Below are 27812 nucleotides of genomic sequence, written 5' to 3'. Positions count from 1 at the left end.
CTGGCCAATCAGACGGCGCGTCCGCGTGCCCACCCCCCCCCACCCCACCCCCCCTCGTTCAAGGGCGGCTGCGCGGCGGTCGTTAAGGCGTACGATCCGCCCCGGCCGAGCCTGACGTCGCCGGGGGACGGGAGTCGCCGCAGGACAAACCTTTTCCGGCCGCTCCGCTCCGCCGTTGTGAGGCTGGGCCGCGGGGGGGCGCGGGCCGGGGCCGGCGGTGGCGACGGCGCGGGCGAGGGGAGGCCTCAGGGGGGTGTAGTCGAGGGGGCGAGAAATCGCCACAGGTCTGTCAGCACCCGCCCGCCGCCAGCCCTCCCGGCTCGGTGCCGACCGGGCGAACGCCGCCTGGGCCGTGCCCGCGCTGCTGGAGGTCGGTTGGCGCTTCTCCTCACACGGTGGGCAGGTCCGGCAGCGAATCAAGCTTGAGGGCGGCCCAGCCGAGCCGCAGCCGTGGATTTGGGTAGTCCTGGGGACCTGGTGCTTGCTGTCTTCAGACCCAGAGCACCTTTTGCGTGCCAAGGCCGGAGCTCGTAGGGCCAGCATTATGGGGAAAGTTTAAAACAAATAGTTTATTTTCCCTAGAACAAAAGCAGCTTTCTTTGTACTACAGAAATTTGGCGTTTGTGTAACAAAGCAGATTGTGGGGGAGTCTCTGGTTCATTAGCGCGTGCCAGAAGCCAGGCTATTCTTTAATACGAGCACGACAAATTAACTTCTCCATTAACAATCTGAGTGCAGTAATACAGAGCATTAATAAGTCATGAGAAAAATAAAGGCAGCAGTTGTAATCCAGGCTCAGAACAGGACCAGCAAACAATCAGGGTGCCACCAATATATTCATGGCTCTGCTTGCCTCCAAATCAGCCACTCTACAAATGAGAACATGAACATTAATAAAGGTTGCGTTTAATGCATAAGGACAAGGCCACTGCCAGTATAACCAATAAGAGATCTTAATAATAAAAATAGGTAGCATTTATTTCCCTGATGCATGTGATCCATGCTCAGTTCCACACCATCAGTTTAAAATTGTATGAACAGATCATTTTGAATCTGGGCAGAGTGCCAGGGGTATGCTATGCTAATATATATCCATCTTTTATTAAGAATCCTTCCTGGGTTTTAGATAGCATGCAATTACACAGCCTATGTAAGGAAGAGGGACTAAAGATCACTGAGGAAAAAAGACTGACAGGGAAAAAAGGTGAGCAAGAAAAAGAGCAGACCTGAAGAAGGCAGAAACAAATGGTTGTGTGTGCGGGAAGAGGCTGCCAGGTGGATGTATGACATGCTGGTTTACACAAGACATAAGGAACTCAATCCTGCCTCTCTTCAGGCTCCTCAGAGATGAAAGAGAGGTCTTGCAAATAGATCTTGCAGTGAGGAACTCCTGCAATGTTGAAGGGCTTCTCCAGCACAGGGCTAGGAGTGTTTCCAGAATTTAGAGTTGGGGCCTTTGTGTTTTCTGACCAAATCTCAGAATTCCCTAATTCACCATGCTGTGCAGGGAAGTACAGGCCTCTCATTTTTGAACTTTGGAAAATCACAAAAGAGCTCATGGCTGAAGTGTGAAGTTCTTGTGACTGCTCCAGGCACGAGCAGCGGTGGAACATGTGACACTGTAACTCAGAGAGTGACAGAAACCCTGGGATCTCTCTCAAAATCCTTTGGCTGCATTAACACAAATGACACCCTTGAGCACGTCGTTTTTCCAATCTACTTGCAAGAAAGTTGCTGGAAGTCTCACTGTCCCTTGGTACCACTTTGTACTGAAGACTTCACCTTTGCTTTCACATCTCAAGCAGGTGTGACAGTTTCTGAGCTGCCATTGCAGGTGAGAAGATGCCTCCAACCTGCTTTCTGCTTCCCCAGAAGCTGTTCTCTCAAGGTGCAGATAAATGACCTGGTGTTTCTGCAGCTCAGCGTAACTGAGAGATGGTTTCATAAGCTGGGGCTTCATCCCACCCCACATTTGATGGAAGAGGTTGTATCTACAACCACCCAGACACACACATCGCTCCTTGCCTGGCCAAGGTGAGAGATGAGAGTCCAGCGAGCAGCTTAGTCTCTGGATGCTGGGGAATGCAGAGAGCTTGACAGCATCTTCAGCAGAGCGTGGGAGCTCCCATCACCCTGTGCTCTGGAGATGTGTGCTGGAAGCTGATCAGAAGCCTGGAAGGAGAAAGAATAAATGGATGAAGCATGGTGAAGACACACACAGATGAGGAATGAAACTGCATCCAGGATTGTGTTAGCATTTACACAGCCCAGCTTACCCCTAGAGCAACTGGGCATTTGGTCATGTGTAGATGCACCTGCTCCTGCTCTAACGTGGCCATGGTGCCAACAGTTGATTTTATTTTGCTTTAAGTTGTTAGGAAGTAAAATTATTATAGGCACTTTAGGAACCAGATCCTAATCCTGGTGGTTAAATCTAGCCTAGCATATGATTTCTGAATATAATGTGTATTATATGTGGGTTATTGGTAAGGTCCTATGTTGTCCTTAAGTGCCACTTTTCACAAGAGTTTTTGATTTAATCCACCTTAGTTATGAAAGGTAAGGAAAAAGATAAGAAACACAAAAGTACCCACTTTCACTGTCGACCCTCTCCTTGGTGATGCCAGGTGGTAATTTTCTTTCCAATGACATTCAGAATTGGGACTTTAGGAGGGGAAGAACCAGCTCCAGAATTATGTCCCCGGGCATCAGGGGGTGCACCCCTACAAGGGGTGAAGCTGGTGCTGCTGGCCTGGCATGCAGGAGGCAGATGCAGGCAGGATGAGCAGCTGGAAAACCAGACACTGAACTCGTGATGGAAGCTGCAGGACAGAGGGGTGTCACTCTGTGCTGTTAATCACACCCTTCCTGGTCTCTGTCCCTTACAGGTGACTTTGCAGCCTCATGTCTTGGCTTCTAACTGAGAGGAACCATGTTCTCAAAGTCTTCTCTGGGGCTCTGGTGACCCCATTGCTTAGGGAGATTATTCTGAATTTATGGTTTATTTTCTCAGGCAATGCAGGGGAATAAGGTGAACTATCTGCTGCCTAAAAGGGACCTGGACTGCACAATCACAAGGGGAAGAGATGGGGTGAGTCAAGAGATAATGCCAACATTAAAAGATAAAATGGATTAACATCCTGCACGCAGAAAGCTGCGTGGGTGGAGCAAGAGGTTGCAATAGCTATTTAAAAGGGGATGAGACAGCTGGGCATCCACATATTTTTCTCTTAAAAAAAAGAAATCCATCCCAAAAGCTGAGCTTAGCTAATGCTGTCCTCCAAAGTCCATGTCAGCCATCCAGGCTGGCTTTCAGCAGTCAGGAGGTGTCAGAACAGCCTGACTAAAAGACCCTCCTGGCTGACCTACACAGGGCTAACAGCTGATTTTTACCTGCAGGCTCCAGCCAGAGGTTGCAAAAATGATCCATGGCAAATAGCTCACAATCATACATTTCTATTTCTATTTCAGCCTGGGATTTCAGCTTTAACAAGTCGAGACAAATGAGGCCACGCACCGCTTGCCCAAGGCAACTGTTCCAACGTGTCTGCGGGGGACACGAACCACGGTGGAGGGCCTGTTTAGGATGTGATTGAAGAGGTAATTCTCCCTCCCTGTGCAGATGAGATCTAAGTGTGGCTTAAGTAAATTACCGAACGGCTTGTTATAGCCCTGGCTGAGCACCCTTCCTGTGCAGGGCCTGGTTTTTTACATTCAATTTGCTATGAAGTCCAGTGTCACAACAGCATCCCAACACCTGCATGTCTGCACTTATCTGACACCCCTTCTCTGGAAGATGGGACCCTGGGGACCGGCTGCAGATGGCTCTGAGGCACAGGCTAAGCCCCATCAGTTTTCCTAATAGTTTCTGATAGTTCATTCCCTGAAAGCTCCCCCCTCCTGACAGTGCCTGTCCACGGTTTGATCTTCAGGGACTAGCTGACTGAAAGCCAGAAGCACTTTGCTCTTGGCTAAAGGATTTTTAAGAGAAGCATGCTTTATTCACAGCGTGGCACAGGTGAGCGTACAGACCTTGGAGAGGGCAACAACCCTAAAAGCCCTCGTTTCCACACCGGTTCTTCTACCTCCTCAAGAGTCTGATCTGTGTCCTGGAGAGGACCTCAATCCCTCCAGCTCCTTCCCTGCTCCCCCACATCACAGACTGAGCTCTGCCCTTTGGTTTGTCATTTAGATGGGCCATTTTTCTATAAAGTTTAAAATCACTTCAAGCACCTTGTGATCTTTCACCCCATCTCTTGGCATTTTTCCATTCGCACCCCAGCAGGACTGGCCCAAGGGGTTCGGCTGGTAGCCTCGCGCAACTGTTCAATGTAAAAATGGCCCCACTTCAGCTTTTTGGGCATTGCCTGGTTCTTGCCATAAACCGGGAGATTTAATCCTCTCTGAAGGCTGTGGCGTATGCGAGGACTCCAAAGAGGAATGGGACCTGTACATGTAGAAGAGACCCGTGCTGCCATGCTGTCAGAACAAAGAACACGCTACAGTGTGGCCTTACAAGGGTGGCCCAGTGCATGGGTCATTTCGGAGCGTGTAAACCCCGCGACGCTGCCATCCCCAAAGAGAGATAGGCAGAAACTTCATTTGCTTGTAATTAAACAGCTGCTCGGGCCGCGGTGGAGCCGGAGGGGCGGCATTTGCTGAGGGGGCTGCTAGGCCGCAGCTCAGCGGGAGCCGCTGCCAGCACAGCCGGGCTGCCGTCCCCTGCTCCGGGGGGTGTCCCCGCCCCTGCCGCCAAGGGGCCCGGCCGCCGCCGGGGGATGCCGGGGCTCGGGCCCGGCCGCCGCCCGGGGGCGGAACGCTCCGTGCGCGGCCGCGCGTTCCGGGGGAAGGAGCCGCGCGCGGGACACCGGCGCCGCCATCATGGCGGCCTGAGGCGCGGCGGGCACGGCGCCGGGAGCCGCGGGGCGGGAGGCCAGGCGGAGAGGCCGGGAGCGGAGAGGTAACGCCGGGGGAGGGAGGTGCCGGCCGCCCGTCCGTCCGTCCGTTCCTCCGCGCACCGACCCTTTTCCCTTCCCCGCTCCGCGGCCGCGTCCCGGCGCTGCCGGGCGTGCGGCTCCCCCGAGCCCTGAGAGAGGCGAGCGGGGGACCGGGGCGGCGGTGAGGGGCCAGAGGGCCCCGCCGCGGAACCCCGGGTAAATCGCCCACTGCGGCGGGGCTCGGCGGGGCCCGAGCGCGCTGCCGGGGGTCTGGGGGGCCTGGCTGCCTCCGTGCCCGCCGCCCTCCGGGGGGGCTCTGCGTGCCGCTTCCTGCCGCGAACCCCCTCCAGGGAGCCCGGAGGGGCTGCAGCAAGGCCGGCCTGTGGGGAGAAGCCCGGTTCGTCCCCTGAGTGGGCTGCTGCAGCCTTCGGGGAAGCTCCCTTAAAGTGTCTTCCATTTGTATTTCAGTCACTTCTCACCAGCGTAAGTCGGTTGAGGTCGTCCCGGTGACACGGCTGCGCGGACAGGTTGCAATAGCGATGCTGTTGTCTGAACCTTAACTTGGAAAGGGGCAGAGAATTGGCATTTTAGCATTCCTTTCCTAGCAAGGCGTGGATAAAGCCAACCAGTCTTTTGTAACCCCATACACCAGCGTGTGTTTTGATTACCTGTGAGGGCGGACAATAACTTGGGAACCGTGAAATCTGGATTTCATTCCCAGCTCAGTCACTTGATGCGCCCTCCTGAGAAAATTGCCAGTCCTCTGTGTCGGTTTCCTTATCTGTGAGCGTGGAGAGCAGTGCTGATGTGCCCTCAGGTGTATCAGGAAGCCACATTGAGTGTTATTGTATTGCAGGGATTTCTCGGTTGAAACTGAAGTACTATTCAGTCAGGCTGTGCCTCTGATGAAAAGAACCCCAAAGAGACTTTACACTGAGAACGGAAAAATCTTTGTGTGGAGAGTGCAAAAGATTACCCACTCAAGTTGGGACCATTTATACCTGCAGGCGCAATTGAATGAAGTAAAGTGTGTTTTTAGAAGTTGACTAATAAAGGAAGCTGGCAGCGTTGCCTTCACAAGTCTTAATTTGGTTAGGCATGGTAAAACAGTGCAAACACCTGTGTGACTGTACTACCCCCACAAGGGCGGATGTGGTCCCAGTGGTCATGCAGAACGAGACAGGTTTTCTGGTGTTTGGTTTTCTTCACCCCAGAGTAAAGGTTACATGCTACAGTTGATAATTATTCAATACAAACACAACACAAAGAAACCCTTATCTGCTAAGTGCTTTGTTTGGTGTCTGAATAATGTGCTTCGGAAATTTTTTCTTAGTTGTTTGTAAACAAACAACTTATTTTGTTGAGCTTGTTAATAAATAGTGGTTTACATTTCAAAAGCAACATGTTGGTGCTGGGAGGCAACATGGACACCAGAAATGTCAGGCAGCAGCTGGAGACAAAGACCTCTCTTTACCAGGACTTAAATAAAGCCTTTGTAGAAAGGGTATTTTTATCACTTAAGCTTTCCAGTTAACCCCAAACACTTCAACAGTACAATGTAAACTGGTAAGCTACCTACAGGCCACAGTTCTTTTTTGCATTTTAGGCTCAAAAAGCAATAGGAATTATGTACGCACGCTTTATCTGTAGCTGATATCAAAGGAAAAGGTATGATGTGCTGGCCTACAAGGTGGATCAGTTCTTCATGGAGACTTAATTTAGTTGGTGTTTTGAAGCTGTGTAATGAGGAAGGAGGAAGTCTTAACTGGCCTCTATTAGAGGTAATAATAAACATCTTTGCAGTTGGTATTATTTGGCAGCATCAGTAGAAGAAAAAGTCTGAAACCAGCATGGAATCTAATCTCCTTTCCTACTAGCAGGAGTAGATCCTTTTAGGGAACTGACCGGCCAGTCTGCAGAAATTTTGCGCAGATATTGCAGGAATCGTTTTTGCTCCCCAGATAAATCAGCAGTCAAACCTGCTGGGTTCCTGGCCTGCCCTCTGAATGCTGAAGAAAAACCTGGCTCTGCTGACACTGAAACATTACTATGCTGAGTGTACCTTCCGATCCTCTGCCAGACAGAATTCAGCAGAGGAGAAAGGATGTATTAATATCATGTTCTTTTATTGACAGATTGAAAACCTAGAATGGCAGGAGAACAGAAACCGTCCTGCAATCTTCTAGAGCAGTTTATTTTACTAGCCAAAGGTACAAGTGGCTCAGCTCTGACTGCTCTTATAAATCAAGTGCTGGAGGCTCCTGGGGTTTATGTCTTCGGAGAGCTATTGGAGTTAACAAATGTGCAAGAGGTAAGAGATGAGTTTCTATCCTAATGCCCCTTCTGCACTCCCAGTATAAGGGATCTCGGAAGTTCCCCCAGACAACCCGTGTGTGAAATTTCTGTGCCAGGAAGGTTCTGGTGCTACTTACCTTGGTTCTGAGATATTTGTGTGTGAGAGATTGACGTTGTTTTTCCCTGTATATATTAGACATTAAAAAATACCTACATAAAGCTTTGCTACCTTAATGCGATTGCTAATACAGCAAAAACCTGGCATCAGCGCAGTCACAATTTTAAGAAGGCACCTAGCCAGCCAACAATGAAGAAATCCCTTTCTGTTCCTTCATTGTCCTGGAAAGCATAACTTCAGTGCGCTCCAAAAGTCTTTGTGAACAGATGTCTAGTGTATCAGGCCTGGGTGGTAACCAAATCCAAACCATTTCAAACCAAGGTGGAAAGTAAGTTCCAGAGCTTTTATTGAAAATGCCTTGCCAGCATGCCCCTCTACTACAGTGAGGAAATCTAGGTTGAGTATCTCTGCAGCTGGGGTAATGTGGCATACAGCAAGTTTGGCTTTCCAAAGGGGCTCTTAGATATGCCGAAAAATGCCTCTATGGTTTTGCAGCATCAAATCCCAAGTATGTTTTTTTTCCTGAATCTGTGTGCAGCAAATGGTATTAAAAAAAACCACTCAATAAAAATCACTGCTTGGTGCTGCAGTTATTCCAGTGAAGTGTTTGCATGTGAGAGGAGTGCTATTACTTTCCAATGTACTAGCTTGCTTTGCTTTGAAGTTTTTGTGGCTCTGCAGGTAAGCTGTCTTAGCTTTCCCACTAATAGCAAGGATGCTTAACCAACCAACACCACTGCCTGCTTACTTGTCACATGATGAGAAGAGCTGGCCCTGCAGGATGTCAGCTGAAATTGAGCCACTTTTTTCTGTTACCTCCTAAGGTGCTGCACAAAGCGGTTGACAGTCCAAACTGTAGTTATGTTCTGGTGCACAGAAATGGCTGGATCATCTTGTCTCTGAAACTGCTGAAATTTGCTGCTGCTCATGAGGCCTTAGAGCAGGTCCAGCTCTTTAAGACCTGGACGTAATTGCTTTTCTGGGTATTGCTTGTCCTATGTAGACTTAAAACGTTCTCTGGAGAAGTTGCCTACCAGGGTTGTCTTGGATGTTACCGTTTTACGTGGAATTTCTTTTGTTTTCTTCCCATCCAGCTTGCTGAAGGGTCTCATGCTGCTTATTTCCAGTTGTTGAGCCTGTTTGCATATGGAACATACCCAGACTATGTAGGTAAGAGACGGCTGCCTGTTTGCAGAGTACGAGACTGGGTTGCCGTTTAGAATTGTCAGAGGCAGTTCTTTGCTTTCTGTGGTAGCTGGTGTAGTGCGGCTGGGTGAAAGTGTCCAAGAACAGAATTTGCTCAGGAGGAGAATTGTTCATAGGGGGTTTCTGGGTCATATGTGCTTTTGAATTGCTAAAATGTGGAGGAAGGACAAGAGACTATGGTGTTTTACTGGTTTGGATTGGACTGCAGCACTGGATTGAGTTGGTCTGTAGCAGTATTCATTGATGTTCACAGGCCACTTACCTCTGTGGAGTGCAATTTCAGACATCTGTTTTGAAATTCAGATGACACTGGTTATGGAAGCTGCAGAAAACTTAGACAAAATTGTTCTGCATTATTTATAAAAACCTATATGGTTTATGGGATAACCTTTTATTCTGTGATGGCATTGCTGAAACAAAATGAAGCATTTCTTAGCTAGAATACAAATCGAAATAATGACTTTTATACAGCTTCAGAAGGACTATGTGTGAATCATCTTAGTATCTGTCGAGATGTGCTTTTATCTCTGGTGCTTATGCTTCCATTCTGCTACAATTTAACACTTCATTTGTGGGTAGCAGCCTAATCCAGACCATTACAGAGTGTGACAGATAATTCTGTCATAGTGCTGGCTGTCACTGTGGTGGATGAGCTATCGAGTTCCTGTAAGAAGTGGCATCCGTAAGTGCAAGGACTGGAAATTCCAGTGGCTGTGGAGCAACACGAGCCTCATGAATTCTGTGACTGATTAGAGGATGTGTTTGCTGTGCATGGGTCTTGTGTCCCAGCATGTGACAGCGCAGTTTGTTCTTCCTTTTCTAGTGAAGAAAGAGAAAGGGGGAAAAGTAATCAAAATGTAGAGCTCTGAATGAGGTGGGATAGATGGGAGGACTTGAGTGGCTCTGCAACACTAATTTCCATTAAAGCAGATATTTTAAAGAGTTTCTTTGCTTTGGAAGGCTGCCAGTTTCCCTTCTGTTTTTAAATATTCATGAGGCACATGGATATAATACAATGACAGTAAGGCCATCTAGATTAGTAATTTCTCCTCTCTTCCTCAGCCTGGTACTTTACACTTTCAACCCTAAATTCTGCAGCTCTTCAGAGAAATAAAACCAGCTGTATTTACAACCAGATCAGCAAAGGGGGAAGATTTTATTCTGTCAGCTTGCTAATGAAGTAAAAATGACTTGGTGGTAGAAACAAAGCATTGACCAACCGTTTGGCAGGACACCACTTGTGTAGATGTGAATTATGTTCTAATTCCAAAACCAGAATTACTGAAGAAGCAGAGAAGAATGGAATTGCCAACTTGTTTTTTAACTTTTCCCCTCTCTCTCTGGGAGTGCTAATCTGTCATCAGCGGCAGCTCACTTTGCTCACCAGCACCCACAGTAGCTGGAGGAGTTCAGCCTTTCAGGGTTTAGTGTAGTGTAACTAGCCTGAAGTTCTGCGGCCTGGATATATAATTCTTGAAGGAAAGTCCCAAATCTTGTCTTTTTAACATCAACAGCAAACAAAGATAACCTGCCTGAATTAACGGTGACTCAGAAAAACAAGCTGAAACACTTGACGATTGTAAGCCTGGCTTCCAGAATGAAGGTAATGTACACCGTGTATGGTAGCAGTCGTCTTTTTGTTTGTTTTTGAAAATGGCATCAATTCTGTAGTATTGAAGTTGTATCAGCCTGCATGAGTACTCACAAAAAATCCTGCAGCTAGGAAACTACCCGTAATGTATGGTGTTCTCTTGTGGTGCGTTTGGGATGTTCATCCATGGAAGTCCACTGGGTTAGATGTGGGGCTGTCTGAACTGCATGCAAATTGGTCAGGAAGGGCTGGGAAACTTTGTATGGCTTCTTCCATGGCTGGAGATGGAGAATCATTCTTAAAAACACTGACTTTTCGTTCTAGAGAAAACTAAGCAACAGTCTTAATTACTTCTACAATCCCATTACCTTTTTTCCTCCTGAATGTGCTATGCCAAAGCTTCAGGAGTTACCAAAGTTGTGTCAGAATATTATGTAGCCTAGTAGCAGGCGTTTGTTCTGCTACCATCAGTCACTGCTCTACTTGCAGGCTGAAGTGTAGGATACAATAAACACTTGGGTCTTGACCTGAGACTCAGCTGTTCATTTTGTCTCTAGGACTGTTAACTTATTCTTGGACTTGCTGTTTTCAGTGCATTCCCTATTCTGTGTTGCTGAAGGACCTGGATATGAGGAATCTGAGGGAGTTGGAAGATCTGATTATTGAAGCGGTTTATACAGATATTATCCAGGGGAAGTTGGATCAACGAAACCAGGTGCTAGAGGTGGACTTTTGTATCGGCAGAGACATTCAGAAGAAGGACATCAGTAACATTGTCAAAACACTCCAGGAATGGTGAGGCAGTCTCTCCACCTTCCTTGTTCCTTGTACATGGCTTGTTCTGTTTTTTTCTTACTCCTCAAAGTTTCAAGTGCTGGCTCAATTTCACCATGTTCCATTAATCAGGAGTCTTATGCTGTAAGTAGGTACTTGGAGGAAGACTCTATTGGGCATGTTTTCCAAGATCCCATCTAGGATTTAATTTGTGTTATGTATCAAGCCAAACTATACTAGGTCTTGAGATTCTGCTCTCCCCTTAGTTCTTACATGGCAGAACCCTAGTGAGGAGTCAAGGCCTCTTCAAACAGATGTGGCAAACTGGGCTCATGGTCTTATGGTGGGAGCTACTCCCCCTTCTGCTGTTACACTTGATAATGAAAACAGTACAGTCCATTACTTTTCAGCCTTTTTCACTGTGATGAGGACTGCATGGGCGAATTCTAGAGAATCACAGTTCTTTGGAGGGGATGTCTCTTCAAGTCTGAAGTTTCAGATGCCTTTGTTTGCCTTCTCTTTGTCCTGCAAATCCAGGCTGCATGCAACCATACTGGGACTGTGGTACTATCTTTTTGTACCTTTGCCAGCAGGCTGCTTCTCATCCTTTTGTAGGATTCCTTTCCCACCCAAACAAATTCTTCTGTAGACTGTGGAGCCTGTGGCAGGTTCTGAGCTGACTGGGAATTGCTTCCTAGTTGCTATGGTAATGAGCGCATGAAAAGTATTTAAACTGCTGGGCAAATATGCTGTCTTGAGGAGGGGGCAGATTTTTTGCTTCTCTGCTCCAACTCCCCCAATCCCATCATGGTGGGAGGGCTCTGGCAGCTTCCAGGACCTTACAGCATTGTTTGGAAGGTAACAATGAACCACTACCAATTCCCTTTCTGTCCTCTCTGGTTATGAGTTCTGTGTTGGAGGAGTGCTCTTGTCTCTTGAACACTTAACAGACAGGGGAATTCTGTCAATCTAACTTTTTGGCTTAATTTTAAAATTTTACTTACTTTTGAAAAATGTGTTGCATCCCTGTTTAAGCAGTAATTCTGATTGCAAAGTAAGTTGAAAGTGCATTGAACCTGCACTTACTTTTTGATGGGCAGGTAAGAGTAACATGGACTGGCTAAAGAATGCTGTGGAATACATTGAATAAACAGCAAAGCTTTTTCTTGCCAGCTTTTTGGAACTACTTAAGCATGAAGCATCGATTTAGTAATCTCCTAAACTTTTAGGTGAGCATGACTTTTCAGATTGCCTGATTGAGCTGCTCCAGAGTGGACTTGTAAACACTGTTTGACGTTGTATCTTGCAGGTGTGATGGTTGTGAAGCGGTTCTTTTAGGAATTGAGCAGCAAGTACTTAGAGCCAACCAATACAAAGAGAACCACCACCGAACTCAACAGCAGGTAGAGATGGAGGTGGGTACAGAGTCACTTCAGACCACTCATCGTTTTTAATAAATGTTTCTTTACTGAGGAGGATAATATGGTAACACCTGGATAATGGTCATGGCTTCTTTGAAGTAGGCTAGCAATCATGCAAACTGGATGTGGTGGTTTGAGGTAGGAAGAAAACACGTCTGCTTCCGTGTGCTAGTAATACCACAAACATCCAATTTGCCCACTCCGAGCAGGTTGGAGCTTTTCTTTATAAATTTTTACAAATTTCGGCTAGGTGGCTGCACTAGCTATGGTTTCCTGAATTGATTTGTTAAGAAAACTGTGCTTTTAACACAGAGCTTTGGTGCAATTCTCTTCCTTTTGTACAAGTCAGGAAGGAAGGAAAAAACAGTTCTCTTTGTTTTAAACCTGAAAGTGTAACTAACAAAAATCTCTCGAGTCTCATTGCTTTTGCAAAAAGCATCCTCAGCGGCTTCCTTCGGGGTCTTTCTCTCGGGAATCAAGTTGAGCACCCAGACAGGGCTCTGAGCTCTCGCAGCAGCTGTGGCCGGGGAGCGCTCCCGCCTCTGCTCCACGGCAGCTAGGCGATAGATGGCAGCAGGGGCACGCGATTGTAGCCCCTGCTGATGTGTATTTACTTGTGAGAACAAATCTTGGCTAATACAGCTGTAAAGGTGAAAATGGTCCTCCTGAGACGCTTGCTCAGGGTTTATTTCTTGCGGAGTGCTGCATCCCTGCAGGTTTACGTTTGCCTTCTGAAGCAGCATATGCTTGGCGGCTTGACTGGCACCCATGGTGCATTTGGTTTGCCAGATGCCTTTGGCCTGGAGTTGGCACACCTGACTCGAAAACTTGTTTTGGCCTGTGTTGGTTTTTTTTTTTTTTGAGGTTTGCTCATTGTATTTCTGGTGAGCTCTACAGGGTTCCAGGGGACAGAGTATGGTGCCTGGTGCTATATCTCTCCTTTTCAGCAAGAGTAGCAGAAGCACTACTGTTGCCTCGCATGAAACCAATTTCTGTTCCTGCTTCTAGCAAATATCTGTGTCCCAGACAGCAGGCTAGGCCAAATGGCATTTTCTCTTTCTGAGTGCTGCCCTAAGTATAAGTTTGTTTCTTTCACAGTCTCCTTTGTTCTTCCTGCTTCTGGCCAACATAATGGTAGGATGACTGCCTTCTGTACCAAGGCAGTAATAGGTCCCTCCAGCCAGCCAGAAAGGTGGTACAATATTGTGCCATTGTCTCTTAAGAAAAAAAAAAAAAAATCTCTAGTTATTCCGTATTGGACCCAGACTGGAAATATTTATAACTCCTGGCTCCAAGTGAGGATGAAACATTACCTTTAATAAACTCAAGTGCAGAGCATGTTTCTGATGGGAGAGTTTATTTTATAATCTCCATGCTACTCCAGGGGTTTTTCAATATGTATATGAGCAGAGTTTCTACTGCAAGGGGAGGAAGAAGCAGGTGCTGATTCACTGTCTCTTCTTGGCCAGGTCACAAACATAAAGAAAACATTAAAAGCTACAGCCTCGTCGTCGGCACAGGAGATGGAACAGCAGCTGGTAGAGCGAGAGTGCCCTCCACACACAGAACAAAGGCAGCCCACAAAGAAGATGTCCAAAGTCAAAGGGCTGGTCTCCAGCCGTCACTAGAACATGCCATCTAAATGTCATTCAGCTAGGAATGACAACAGGAGGAGCAAAAAAGGGCCTGCGTCTCCTTTTTCAGTGGGTTCTGGGCCAGTCACTTCCAGGCTGGCAAATAAAAGCCCTGTTTGAATACAGCTCCCAGTTAGCAGCACCTGGCTAAGTTACACTGTGCAGCCCCTATTAAATTCCAGGGTGTCCTTGTTCTGGTCCTGTAAAGAGAGACTTCTAAAGAGAGGGACTAACCAAAAGGGGCAGGAAAAAAAAATATCTGTGGACAGTTTTGCTCCCTCCCAGCCAGTCTCATTGCTGCTTAACCTTGAGGAAGCTGCTGTACTAAATCAGATCTTGGGAGAACTTCTGTAGCAAGTGTCTGAGTCCCAGGGTTGAAGTGTGGCTACCAAAGCCAGGCTGGGAGCGAGGAAGCCATCAACACAGATCTTTACATTCCCAAAGGGAGCGCAGAAAGGTTTCTAGGCCAGGAACTGCTTTACATGGAAGTCTTCAGCCTTTCCGCTACCCCTGTCTATTTTAAACTGGGGTGAAATTCACACTACCTCGCTCTGTGAAGATGAGATCCAGTGCTGGGCTGTTTACTTAACTGTCTGTTTACTGCCCTTACAAAGCCCTTTAATCTCTCACAGATTTAAAGCACTGTTCTGCATCTCTGAGGCATCAATACAATAAGGAGGAAGTGAGCTGCTCTTTCAAGCCTTCCTTCTTACAGGTAGTTAGGAGCATACTAGAAACTGTTCCTTCTGAATGTGATGTGACCTCCCAGAGCTGCTTGTGAGTTGTTTCCCCCACTGATACCTTCAAAGAGTGATGTGTTCGTTCTTCCTTGGATGCTAGTGACAGTGGTCTGCATGGGAGAAGAGCCCGTTTAGTATCATGGCAGGCTGGTGGCCCAGGACCCACTGGCAGGGGTCGCAGCAGCATCCCCTTGCTGAAGCAATGGACTTGACTAGTCTTTCTGAATTTTGAACACTTTCAGGTTGTATTTTCCTCACTTTTTTGTACATTGTTGTGATTCTAAAGCATTTCAGCCTTTGTTTTGTGTTTTTTATTTGTTACAGACTAACTTCAGGTGATTTGCACCTAGTTTGGCAAGGTGTGGGGTTTTTTTTTTAAGGGGGAGGATGGGGTTGGCATTGAAACAGCAGTTCACAAAAAAGCACATTTTAGAAAAAAATTAAAAATGCTGATTTAATGTCAGAGTCTGGAGTCTTGGCTTTGAGGCTGTTCTAGGCTTGTAGTCCAACGACACTTGTTCAATTGAGCATTTATATGATTCTTGATGTTATGTTATCAGAAGGTCTGACTAATCTCCCTGATGCATCCGGGAGGCAGGGAAGTGCTTTTCCCATTTTGTCAGTAGTTTGTCCACATTTGTGCAGAAGGATCTATGGCAAAGCCAGTAGCTGAGCCCAGTGTCCTGAGCCTGAATACCTTTGATGCCTGATTGTGGAAGGTTTGTAGTTGTGCTCTGTATTAGGCCAGTTGATTCCTTCCTCTGGGTCTAGCAGAGTATTGCTTTGTAGTTTGGCCCCTGCATTTCACTTCACTCCATGCTGTAAAGAGAAGGGCTTTCAGTGAGCGGGCAGGGGAGCTGTTCAAACAGAGGACTGTGACAGTGCTCCAGCCCTGCAGCCAGCTGTCACCTGCACTTACTTGTGTAATGCACGTGCCTTCCTCTTATTGCTACCAGAATTCTTTGCCATCTGTGTGTTTTCAGTCCTCAGCCACAGGACTTGTACTCTTGTGAAAGTAAATTCCTCTCCTTCTCCTGCAGTGCAGGCACACCAGCTTTTAATCTTGAGAGGTGGATCTAAATACCTCCCATCCAGCTTCCTCTGGGTCAAGTCCCTTGGTTTCTGATTCTTTGCCAGCTCGCTCTCCCCCTAGAAATGCTAGCCAAAAAAGTCCAAGGGAAGGATAAGTGAATACGAAGCCTTCCCCTGTATCTCAAGGGAACTGTTTCCCAAGCAGCAGCAGTACTAGTTTCTGTACTAACTTCTTCCAGTGTTTAGCTGTCAGCTTCTGAGGACGTGTAGGTAGACTTTGTGTACCCAAGTATAATCGATCTGTGTGATGGAGGTGGACCGAGTCTGTTTATGGCTTCCCGCGGGGGCAGCTGCAGTGTACTGGCCATCCAGTTCCTCACTAGATTTGACTAGTTTGTCACTAGATTGAGGAGAGGTTCTGTGGTCCTCACTAGCTGTTCTCGTTCCTTCCCATTTTTAATATCAGTCCTGTGAAGAGGCTGGAGAATAGAAATGCCTTTGGAAATCGTTTTAGCTCCTCAGCAAGCTGCAGTCTGCTGGGGAAATAGATGTGAATTTGGCATCCTTGGTGTTTAGTCCCTGCCAGTTACAGGAGTCACATTAGTTTGCTGAAGCTTCTTTAGTGTGTTGGAAGTTTTTGAGTTTGTTCTTACGTTTTTGCTGTTCTTAAAGCCTGGCTGGGGGTGAAGATCTTATTTATGCTTCAGTACACATTGCCTTTGATCAGCAAAGAAGCAAGGGAGGAAATAGCACTTTGAATAAAGAGCTGTCCCATGCCTGACGGTGATAGAGGATGGAGAAAGGAATGGGGTATTGGAGGGAACCGAGCTGTTTGCGTGTTTGGCTTTCCTGTTGTGCCAGCAATGCGCTTGGTGCCGCAAAAGGAGGGGGGTGTCTTTGCAATGAGCCCAGTCGGAGATGAGTCATTAACAAATGACATGCACAGAGTACCTGGGGGAGGCAAACAGCTCTGCAGCAGCTGGTTAATGAATCTGGCTTGAAGGAAAGAGTTAGAAGCTATTCCAGGAATGAAGCAGAAGGCATAGTTGTTAACAGGGAAGGATGCAGGAGGTGCTATGCTGTTTGAGAAGGGCAGCAGAAAAAGGCTGCATTGACTCCCTGTGACTTCAGGGAGGGCAGCAGCTTGGAGTGCAGTTGTGTGAATTGGGGGCTGGTGGGGACTAAATTGTTGGACAGTTTCAAGTGGGGAGTGCCTGGCGAGCCTAATTGTGCTCTGGGAACAAGAGGGAGATGGAAGCAGAAGTGGATTTGATGCAAACTCCCATGTATTGCTTGTGCCTGCTGGAGGCAGCTAACGCCGTTTGTCTGAGCGCTGCTGGACACTGCTCCCTGATGTGGGGACAGCATCCTGCCCTACTTTGTTTTATGGCAGCCATGGGCTGCTCCAGCTGCAGCTCACTTCAAGACTGCAGCAGGACAGAGTTTGAGCTATTGAACTTCTGTTTGCCTCCTCCACCCGGAGGGAGACAGAGTAGATGGAGCTGCCTTCCCTCTGCTCTTCAGGGCTTTATTGTCTAGCTTCATGTTCTGCAGCTCCACTTGTACTAGTGCTTGTTTAATATGGAATTGAGCACTGAGCTGGAAAATGAAAGAGAGGATCTCAGCTGATTGCAGTGCTGGTAGACTGCCCTAGCCCTAAAGCTGTGCCTCATGCTAACAAATGTCCCTGGCATTCCTGCTGTGACTCAGTTGATACCAGCTAACATCAGGCAATTCTGGAACATGATAAAGCAATGCTGATGTCAATCTTTTTACAGAAAAGAAGTTTTTGCTCAAAATCTATTGTTCTTTTACTTCCCTCCTCACCTCCTTAGGTAAGTTGAATGCTAGCTTAGTCTTCTGTTGAGAGCAGGAGGGAAAATCGGTGATGCTGACAGACCCTTCTGTGTTCAGATTTGAGACCCATCCTGCAATCAGTCTTGTGCAGACTTCTGGAATCCCGTGGGTGCTTGTGGAGCTGTGTGCAGGCTTGCAGGTCTCTCTCCATGGACCGTGTACAGGAGTAGGACCTGCAGACCTGCTCTTCAGAGTGAAGCTGGGGAAAGTGAAGCTTTTGTTCCCATAGAAGGGAGTGGTGGTAAGAGGTGGCCATTTTTCTACCAGCCCTGCAAAGTGCATTTTGCTGAACAGCTTTCTGTTCCTGGAAGAGTGGAAAATGGTACAGAACCCAGTGGGCGTTTTTGATTTTGTTTTTAGTGTTTGCTTCTCCTATGAGGGGAAAATGCATTGGTCCATGTGTGCAAGAAGGAAGTTGGGTTTACTCATCACAGGGGAGGCAGAAGGAAGAGTGCCATCAACTTTGATAGCTGTATTAGAATGTAACAAGCCACGTGGGTAAAACAGGCTTTTCCTAAACTTTCAGTTCTGCACAGGTTTATATGAGGGCATCTAAACTGTTTAGGGAGGCCTCTGACCTTGAAAACCATGTAAAGCCCAACTCCTGCTGGGGTAAAACAGTCACAGCTTGTGCATTCTTAGGTGTGTTGCTGCTGCTGGTTTTGTTACTTCAGTATCTGAGCCTGTTGCAAACTTCGCAATGGAGAGAAACAGCATTGCTCTTTGTTATTCTGAGTAATGGAGAAATGGAGAAATTAAAGAACCTGACTCACAGGTATATAGACCCAGCTAGCCAGATGTCTGGTACCTACTCCCATACAAAGTTTTCTGTTGTTTTTTCCCCTCCAAGTCCTTTACGGCATCTGACCTAATGCAAGGGAACCAAAACCTGAATCTGTCTAGCTTATTTTTGCGTAATCTGAGAGAAAGTAACCCACAGGCATCAAGAAAGGTAAATTAAAGTTTAGAGTGATCTCAGCTCCTACTTGTAACCTCAACCTTGTATTTTTATTATGGAATTTTAACCTGACAGTCTGACTGAATTTCTCGGCAGAGTTTTTAGAAGTATGTCATTGTTTCACTCTGCTCTGTGGCAAAGGTCAGTGTCTCTCAGGGACTGTTGACATTTTGCTGATATTTCATCAAGTTTGGCCCTACCACAGAGCTACCAGAGGTAAGTGATTGAAGCTAGAGAGGTGTACTGTAAAGAGAGTGCGTATTTACCCCCTAGCCTAGGCTGCACCCTGCTTCTTAGTGGCACTGTGGTGGTACCCCCTTCTCTGATTAGTGAACCACGTAAGGGATTACTCAGAGCAGCACTTTGCTCACTGTCTCAAAATACACAGGCACGCACGCTTCTTTTTCCCACAGTGTGTAGACCTCACAAGATGCTCTGATATATTTGCTACGGGTTGCAAATTGCACGAGTGTGATAGCTGTGACCATGACTTTTTCTTGTCAAGAAGAAAAGGTGTCCCTGTCTTAGCAAATGAACATACACACTGGAAATTCTAGGTGGTAGTGGTACGCCATAAGGTCATTCAACAGTCCTGAAATGTGTATTTTGCCACAGAGCGCAAAAGAATTTGTGCCAATAGTCCTTGCTTGGTGTAATTTTAGTAGAAGAGAGGACACCCTCCTACAGGTCCAGGTCTCCTATAGAGGCTTGTGAACCTCAGTATCATTAGGGCATTTTTCAAATGCTCGGGCACATGATACCTCTGTGTTTCCAGAAGAGCTGATTGTGGTGGGTAAGTGAAGCCTCGCTCCATCAGAGATCAGCCTTTTTGTGAGTATTTTGAGCTTCTCTGACTGCAGGGTTGTATCTTCATGGGTGCGAAGTTTGGAAGTAGTGCTGTCTAGCCCTCCAGACTCTTCCTGAAGATGCTGTTTATCTCACCAGCCCTAATGTTTCAGTCGCTGTCTCATGATCAGCACAGTCCTAAGGCTGCCTTGCGCTGATGCAATAAGTAACGTCTTGGTGTTTCATTGTCACCTCCGCAGCTGTTAGAGAGCACCAGTTCCTACAGGATCACCTGCCAGCTGTGATGCTATTCCTTTTACATCACGACTGTGAGATGACACCTCTCCTTGCTGGCAGACAAGCCAGGTGGGTAGGCATTGCTCCTCGGAGCTGTTCTGCATCTAGGGAGGCGCAGGCTGTTGCCTGTTTTAGCGTAATGGAAATCAAGGACAAAGGACAGTGTTATAAATAGGGGGCAAAGCGCAGAGCTGTGTCTATTCCAGCTCTGCTACAGCTGCAGAAAGCAACCTTGGGCAAATCGGCTCCTCTGCAGCTGCGTTTCCCAGGACAGCCTTTCTCTTGTGTGCTGACTTTGTGACAGAGGTTTGGAAAGTGCTTTGGTCCCCTGGCTGGGCAGAGAGGTTCATTGCTGATGGAATTGAAGAAGATGCATGTGTACGGGAGGGGGGGAATCTTAAAAGCTTTTTAAGCTTTTCCAGAAGTCATCTTCCTCCTGTGTACCATACCCTTCTTTTCCCCTGACACAAATAAGGTGGTCCACTGTGGGAATATCAGCCTGGAGTATTATGGGTAATATGCCAGGTTAATTATGGAGGGGGCAGGAAAAATAGCCTGTGTCGTTTTCAACAATATCAAAGGGATGCTACCTAATGATTTTCCTATTAGCTCTTTTCCCAGCCTGCCAGAGTCACTGCAGAAGTGTCATTTACAAAGGCAGTTTGCAACTCATTACCCTGGATTTTCACTGTAGTTCTGCTCCAGAGAGCGTGGGCTTTTGCTGTGTGCCCCAACCTAATGAATTGCCTGATTCGGTTAGTGCTGCCATCCCTTCTGACAAGGTTAGTTGCTGACTGACAGGAAGGGGCCTGAATTCAATTCCCTTCTTGTTTTCGACTCACGCTTGTGTCAAGCGCAGGCTCCCTCTGGAAGCTGCTCTGTGATCCCTTCCCTTTGTTTTTCTGCATTCTGAGGGAAGCAGCCCATGCTTGGAGAAGTCCTAGAGCAAGTGGCAGGGGCATGTGTGCTACTGCCCCCAGCAGTCCCTGCTCAATGCCTCAAGTCCCTTTCCAGCTGGAAAATTCCACTGTTCTCCTGCTCTGGGACTCTGGGATTTTCTTTTTCTTCCATTGATTTGGGATTTGCTGTCACCTGAGCTGGGCTTTGTAACCCTTCAGCAATAAATACCTTGGAAAAGTTGCATTAATGGTACCAGGGAAGAACATGCAGTGCAGGCTGAGGGAACCAAACGGACTTCCCACACATTAGAGGGCAACTCTGTCCCTGTTGTGAGAGCTCCAAGGTCTGCTCTGGCCTGTTTGGGCTTTGCAAGGCACTTGTACAACAGCTCTTGCCCTTTTTCACTGGAGAGCAGTGTGCTTTTTCAGGCTGAGGGCCTATGGCTCGTCTCATGGTAGGAATAGCTTCTGGAGAAGGGAAATCAAGGCTGTTCCCATGTCATGTCACAAGTGCTCCCACTTGGAAGCTGAATGTGGCTATTGCTTATTCAGCTGGTAGCACAGGAAACGTATAGGTCCTGAGTGCTAGTTTGACCTGAGTGTGAACAGAGGAGCCTGGGACTCCTGCCACCCTCGCTCCCAGATGTGTGTATACACCTCTGCTAAAGGCCATTCTCTGAGCGTGCTGCTGAGATGTCAGATGCCACCCCCCTGAGGCTGCAGATTTCATCCAGGACAGCTCTTGCTGTTCAGTTATGCTGTTTCCGGGCTGGAATGTGGGAAGGGGGTTTTCCAGTGCTGGCCTTGTATGCTTTTACTGGGTGTTGTGAGGATTTGACCTAGCTGGCCCACAAGGGAGGCAGTGAGGTGAGATCAATTTGTTTCTACTGCACATGATGCCTCCTCCCCTATTAATTAGATTCCTGTGGCCCCTCACTTTCCTGCTGGCCTCATTTCCTACTGAGCCCCTGTCAGGGAGACCCAGTTGTGGCCTTACCAGGTGCTTGCTGTGCTCTAATGAACCATTTCCATGTCCTGTTCTGGCCTGTCCACCAAACCGAGGAAGGTGCTTGTCAGCACTCTGAAAACCGATCTCTACTCGCAATGCCACTCTCTGCCCGTCAGACCCACCAGTCTGGCTGTGCCACGTGGGTGCTAAGGTTGAGTGGATCTGGAAGTTTTCCCAAGTGCTCTTTCACCCCCAAGTGCTGCCTCCTCTGTTGCACATAAGCTCACACCCCAACGTGGGCACCACGTTCCTGTCCTGCAGGTGGGAAACCAGTGTGCTGAGGAACAGGGTGACTTATCCCCAGTCAGAGCGGAAGCAGCAAGGCGAGGAGCCAAGCTGTTATCCCCTCCCTCTGCCCAGGGAGCTCTTGCTCCGATCGCTCGCCTTCTGCCAAACTAGTGTCCTTTTGCAATGCAGCTTTGTCCTTTTCCTTGGGCTTACTCTTTTCCAGGAAGCCCAGTGAAGGAAGGAACCCGTGCTGTGGGGCTACGCTTTTCCCCTCGGACTACGCTGCAGAGGAGAAACGGGAATCCAGACCGTATGCGACCCCAGGCTGGGATCTCTGGGATCTCCCTCAACCTGATCTCAGGTTGTGCCGCACTTAGGTGGTCAAAATTGCATTGAATTCCTGAGACTGAGTTCCCCCTGCTCAGTTGAGGAGAGGCCCCCTGTCACTGGGCAGATGGTTTCATTCCAGCTCTGGCTTTGCAGCAAAAAGCCAAAACTGGGAGGGGAATTGGCCCCGTCTTGGTCCCAGCCTGGTACTCTGTTGTGGTCACTGCTTCATGCTCAAGGACCAGGACCCTGAGGGGGACCCGCAGTACCATCCCCTTTCACCACTGTTCAGACCTGGTGTGCAAGGTCTGTGCAGGAGGTGATTTCCTTATTGTCCTTTAGGTTTGCTGGGTGACAGCAGACAGTCCCCTCTGATGGACATCTCTTTAGGAGCTCTTGGTACAGCCCCTCTTTCCCTCTAAAGGTGTGTGGAGCCAGTAGGGTGACCTTCACCAGGGTTGTATTTGCCTCACAGAGCCCTGACAGTGGGCTGTTGTTACCTACAGACACTTCTGGAGGGCTCTAGCTGACCCTGAGGCAGGGCACGAGCTGCCACTGCCTGTCCTGCCTCCCTCCCAGCCTGGCCTCCCAGGGTCTTGATTTTGTTCTCCATAGGCAACATCTGACATGGTCCGTCAGCTGCTGCTCCCCGTCCAGCTGGACTCTGTGGGCACCGCGAGGTGGGTACCTGTCTCTGACGGAGGCTTTGATTGTACGAGGCTACAAATGTCACGTGCGTGCTCTTAACCTGATGATTGAGCTCTCGGGACGAATCCTCTTGTTCTGTAAACCTAATGTTCTCTAATAGTTGGGGAGAGTCTGGCTGGAGGTTTCTATGGTTTCCTGGTGGTTGCTAAGGAAAAGGATCTCTCTGCCTCTAGGTCTTGGTGACTTTCTTTTTGCCCTGTCCTAGGCACCAGAGCCCAGCAGAACATAATGCTCGTTGTTTCCCAGCCCACTACAATGGTCAGGGCATAATTTGTGACTCCCGTCACGGCTGGGCTGGGTGCCTGCCACTCTTTTTTTTTCTAAGGCGTCTTTGAAGAACAAGACCAAAGAGCCTTCATGCAGGAGTTTGTGTGTTTGCTGCGCTCCCCACCCCCTCACTTGCTGTTTCCTTTAGAGCTCCGAGTCATTTTAATGATTTATTTCATGCACTTTACATAGCAAGAAGCTGTAGCAACAGCTGTGTCCGTGAATCCTTACCAGGCAGCCCTCGGTATATTTTAGTCTGTCTATGTATTGTCCCAGGCGCAGGTAAATAAATCTCTGCTGGAAGAAGGGACTTTACAGCTTAGCAGCAAAGGTTTGGTGAATGGGAATATCGACAAGATACTTAGTGAGCTGCTGGATCCTAAATAACAGCACCTCCGGCATAAAGCTCTGCTCCCACTAGCGCAGCCGGGGGCCGGATCCAGCGCCGTCTCTTTGTTGCTGTCAGCGGGGACCGCATCTCCGTACGGCGCCCAGTGGCAGAGCTATAGTTAACGGGATGAAATTTGGACCCAAACCTGCAGACTGGGAAGCGGTTAAAATGCGTCCAGGCCGAACGCTGCTCTTCTCACTCTGCTCTCAATCCGGGTCTAGGCCGTCGAACGTGGTGGGCTTGTTTCCACCGGTGCCGCTCAGGATCTGGGTGATAGACGGGTTGCCCGAGGCTGTGTGCTCTCGCAGGGAGCTCAGCTGGGTTCTGCGGAGGCTTGCAGCTGCACGCAGCGCCGGGCAGGATTTGGTCCGTCGGAGCATCACAGGGTTTGGGTGCAAGTTTACTTTTACATAGAGGATCAAAGCTGGCCTTTCTCTCGCTCCTGACTTTTCTAAAACATCTGAACAATTTCTTCTTTAACTCTATTAAAATCAATCACTCTTGACATTTAAATTGTATGTGAATTTGATAAATAAAGACAGGTTACAAAATGCCACACGGAATGATTTTTTTTTTAAGTTTTTCAACTACTTAGGACAAAAAATGTTACAATGCTTGACTTTTCATTTAGTTACATAAATAATTTTTTTATAAATATCTCTTTATAAACAATATATAAATAGCTTTACAACATAAATACATTTATGCATGACATGAATTTACAAACAGCAATGTTATACAGCTGGCTTCATCAGTCTCTTGGAAAAGCACTGTCCCTTGTCTTGGTGAGTGTTTGTATATATAATATATATAAGGTAGAGAGCACTTTTTGAAAAAATAACAAAACCAAAACAGCTGGTGCCATGACTCCTCGTACCAAAAAGAAAAACACAGCCACATCTTTTGTCCATTCCAGGGGGGGTCTCTGCTCTTCGAGGCGTTGCCTGGGGGATGGCCCTGCCTGGCCACGGTAGGAGAAAATGGACTACAGTTTCAAAGCCCTGGGAGGAATGAGAACAAAGTGCCTGTTAGTACTTGCCATATAACACCTCTTACCCATCCCAAGCTGAAACTCCTGGGAGAATAATCCTGGCATAGGGCTGGGGGGTGCTGAAGTCAATAGAAGCCCTCTGAGCTTTTTGCTTGTGCTAAAGCAAGTAAGAAGCTCACCCTTTGCTTTCTGGCTATTGGGTATTTAGGGGGGAGGCTGAGAGAAGCGTGCTGTTTCTCCTGGTCCTGGGTCTAGCAGAAGTTGTTTTTGTTATGAGAATTTAATGAGAGAGGATGGGTGCAAGCTGGCTGCCCGCATGCGTGTGCTTCTCGGAGCCCTGAGCTGGGCCATTCCTTGGGCGACCTGAGGAGCCTCTACGGGAGGGAGCAGAGGAGCAGCACCCATCCCTCCGGGCAGGGCCATGCACCAGCACGGGGGTCCTGCAGACACCGCCGGGCCCTGCTCTTCCCATTGCTCTGCAGAGCAGCAGGATGCCTGGATCTGGTCCCTTCTGTGCCCGTTTATGTTACCGCTGGGCCAAGGCATGTCCCTGCGAGTGGGGCAGCGCCGCGCTGTGGGATGAAGAGCGAGTGGCCTGGGCTGCAGCAGGCGAGCGCTTCCCCAGGTGTGAGTTCAGCTGCGTGTGACCTGCTGGCAGGGACCGTGCCAGGGTGGTACCTCCATCCCCCTCATCACCTTCAGCAAGGAGCTGCTGTGTTTCTCCCAGACCGGTCACTGCAGGGAAGTGACACTTCTCCTGCCCATCAGTCCCTAAGCACTGTGGCCCTGGAGGAACTTCACCCAGCTTCGCAGAACCTGCTCGGATGCAAAGCCTGAGTTGGGAAAACGCTACCCTTGGCTGTCACCACAACTAGGAGACACCTGGGGAACTTGTGTATTGTTTTTCCTTAAATTAAAAGAACTGGAGCATGGCTGAGACAGCTGCCTCACTAATCCTCCCATCACAGGCACGTAGGGGGTACCCTGCCCTCCTAACGCACATCCGTAGGTCACCTGTGTTTGTCGAGCAACCGGGAGCGTATGGCTGCCCCGGAGCCGACGGGTCTGCCTGACCCCAGGGGATCTCCCGGGGGTCTCCGGTCCTTCTGCCGGGACAGGCCAGGCCGCCGGGCAGCGGGAGTGCTGCTGGGAGGCCGGGCGGGCAATTAAACCTAACTTGGGGCTCCTCCTCTTTACACCCGCAACGCCGGGCTGTGCCGGCGGCTCCGCGGGTTCGCTACCTGCAATCCTCGGCCACGGCGGGGCCGGGGTGTCCCGCCAACGGTGTCCCGTCCCCCCCCGCCCCGGGCCCGCCCTCGCACTCACCACCAGGGGTCCCTCAGCAGCCGAGGCCGCTCATGGCGCCGATGCGGTCCAGCTTGAGGCCGAAGCAGCCCTTGCCCAGGCTCTTCTTATGGAGGCCCTTGTGGCGGCGGCCCGGCGGGTCCTGCAGCAGCCGCGCCCAGCCCGCCCGCGGCCGCGCCTCGCCCCGCGTCTCCCGCGCCTCCCGCGGCACCGACCCGCCGCCGCCGCCGCCGCGCTCCTTGTCCCGCTCCTTCTCCCGTTCCGCCGCCACTTCGGGCGGACCCGCCGCCGCTGCCGAGCCGCGGGAGGCCTGGAGGGGGAGATGGGGGGAGAAGGTCAGAGCGCCGCCGCCCCCCAGCGGCCCCCCCCGCCGCCGCCCCCCGCTCAGGACCCCCCCCACCCGCATCAGGGTAAGGGACCCGCAGCGGGGTCGGTGTATCCCCGCGCCCCCCCGCGATGCACACCCGGGGTTGGGGTCTGTGCGCACCCCCTCCCTCAGCAGTGCAGCCCATCACCCCGCGACTGTGCCCGGGGCATCCTCCCCCCTCCCCAGATCCATGCTCCCTGCCCTGGGGTCAGAGCATCCCCCTACCCCGCACCACAGCGGTGCCTTCCAGTCCCACCAGCACTGTCCTAGTCACTGCGTGCTCCCCCCTCCTCCCCAGCTGGGGTCACTGCATCCCCCTCAAAAAAGGGCTGGTGGTGCTGCACACACCGCCCCCCCCCCCCCAATAATCTGAAGAGGCCCGAAAACTGTCATGGGATGCAGTGACCTCAATGAGGTCGATCATGGTGTCCCCCTGCCAGCTTTTGGGCCCCTTCAGATTTTGGGGGGGTATTTCTGCCCCCCAGCCCACCTCCGGGGGAGTGACACTACTCTGAGCAGCCCACCCTGTACCCCTGCCTTCCAGAGTGTCCCCAGCAGTGGTGGGGAGATCAGGGCTCCCCTTCCCCACTGCCCCCTCCCCTAATTAATGCTCTCTGGGTCCCCCCACTCCTGCAGTTCTGACCCCCCTTCTGCACCCCCTTTCTTACCCCCCCCCCCCCCCCCCCATCTCCCAGGCCCCCCATCTCTCTCCCTGCTCGGGGCTGCTGCCCACCAAAGCCCTGGGGTTGCTCACCCCCATTCATCTCCCTGACCCCCCCCTCCCGTATCACCCCTTTCTCTGCAGCCTGCACCCCAGTTTCTTACAGGGACACTGCCAGCCCTGTCCCACCACTGTCCTGGGGCACCCCTCAGTCCATGTCCCCGTCTCTGTGCCCAGCCCTCGGGGCAGTGCCACCCAGTGTCGGTGGCCTCCGGGCCATCCCTCCTCCTCAGCACTGCAGGACACCCAGCTCCCTGGGACACCCCGATTTGGGGTACCCCTTCCCCGGGGGACGCCCCGGGTGCCCCTGCCTGGCCTGTATGGGCAGGGCTGCCTGGAGGACTCTGCCCTCGCACCCTGCCTGTCATGCACCTGCTGCCCGTCCCGCTCCGGGTCTGCCCCCCTTCCCCAGTGCCCGGCACAGAGCGGGGTCCCGGGGTGACACCAGGGAGCAGACTGCCGCCCTCCCCAGCCCCACTCCCGCAGGGTACGGGGCACACAGCGTCCCCCTCCAGCCCCTGGTTTGGGGCTGACGTCCCCAGGACACGCACTCTTTGGGACAGGCTGGAGAAGCAGGGGGTCCCCTAGCACTCGAAAAGCCCACAGGGAAGGAGGACCCTACTTTGCACTGACTCCGCTGCCCCAGAGTCACCCCAAGTCTCCCCCCTGTGCCATGAGGACCCTCAGCGGGACGGGGAGAGGAGGGAGAGCCGGGGGGCAGCTCCAGCCGTACCTTCTGTGGGAGCTGAGACGCCGGCTTCGCCTCCAGCCTGACGGAGAGCAGAGCGAGTAAAAGTCCACCAGCCAGCAAGGGTGAGATCTGCATCCTGCGAGGCCGAGAGAGATGGGGGCCGGGGGGGGCAGCGGGGAGCCAAGGGGAGCCCCGGGGAGAGGCCGGGACCGACGGGAGTCAAAGTTCAGAGCAGAGCCCTGAGGTCCCTCCTGCCGCCTGC

At 50.0% G+C, this 27812-nt stretch overlaps 2 protein-coding genes across 12 annotated transcripts; one reads left to right on the top strand and one right to left on the bottom strand.

Moving 5' to 3' along the window:
- Positions 1-69: 69 nt before the first annotated feature.
- COPS7B (COP9 signalosome subunit 7B) lies at positions 70-25398 on the top strand. Of its 11 annotated transcripts, XR_012630143.1 has the most exons (11): positions 213-2888; positions 3014-3091; positions 3472-3600; positions 7073-7248; positions 8445-8520; positions 10071-10159; positions 10740-10942; positions 12231-12336; positions 13812-22143; positions 22725-22789; positions 23697-24031. XR_012630143.1 is itself a non-coding variant. In XM_074878695.1 (10 exons), the coding sequence occupies exons 4-10, from the start codon at positions 7087-7089 to the stop codon at positions 25111-25113; spliced, it is 912 nt and encodes a 303-aa protein (XP_074734796.1). In that variant the 5' UTR covers positions 81-177; positions 3014-3091; positions 3472-3600; positions 7073-7086; the 3' UTR covers positions 25114-25398. The 11 variants fall into 11 exon arrangements, 6 of the variants coding, with proteins under 6 accessions (XP_074734798.1, XP_074734796.1, XP_074734794.1 ...); XM_074878695.1 differs by lacking the exons at positions 213-2888; positions 13812-22143; positions 22725-22789; positions 23697-24031 and adding exons at positions 81-177; positions 24392-24502; positions 24949-25398; XM_074878693.1 differs by lacking the exons at positions 13812-22143; positions 22725-22789; positions 23697-24031 and adding exons at positions 24392-24502; positions 24949-25398 and having other exon boundaries at positions 205-2888.
- On the bottom strand, positions 24029-27812 carry NPPC (natriuretic peptide C). Its single transcript, XM_074878703.1, has 3 exons — positions 27593-27812; positions 25793-26081; positions 24029-24476 (listed from the first exon to the last, which is right to left on the bottom strand). The coding sequence occupies exons 1-2, from the start codon at positions 27683-27685 to the stop codon at positions 25806-25808; spliced, it is 369 nt and encodes a 122-aa protein (XP_074734804.1). The 5' UTR covers positions 27686-27812; the 3' UTR covers positions 24029-24476; positions 25793-25805.

Source organism: Strix uralensis, chromosome 9, assembly GCF_047716275.1.
Source record: "Strix uralensis isolate ZFMK-TIS-50842 chromosome 9, bStrUra1, whole genome shotgun sequence".
In the NCBI taxonomy this organism is placed as follows: Eukaryota; Metazoa; Chordata; class Aves; order Strigiformes; family Strigidae; genus Strix; species Strix uralensis.
Note: the sequence above shows the minus strand (reverse complement) of the source record. Positions and strands in the feature narration are given on the sequence as shown.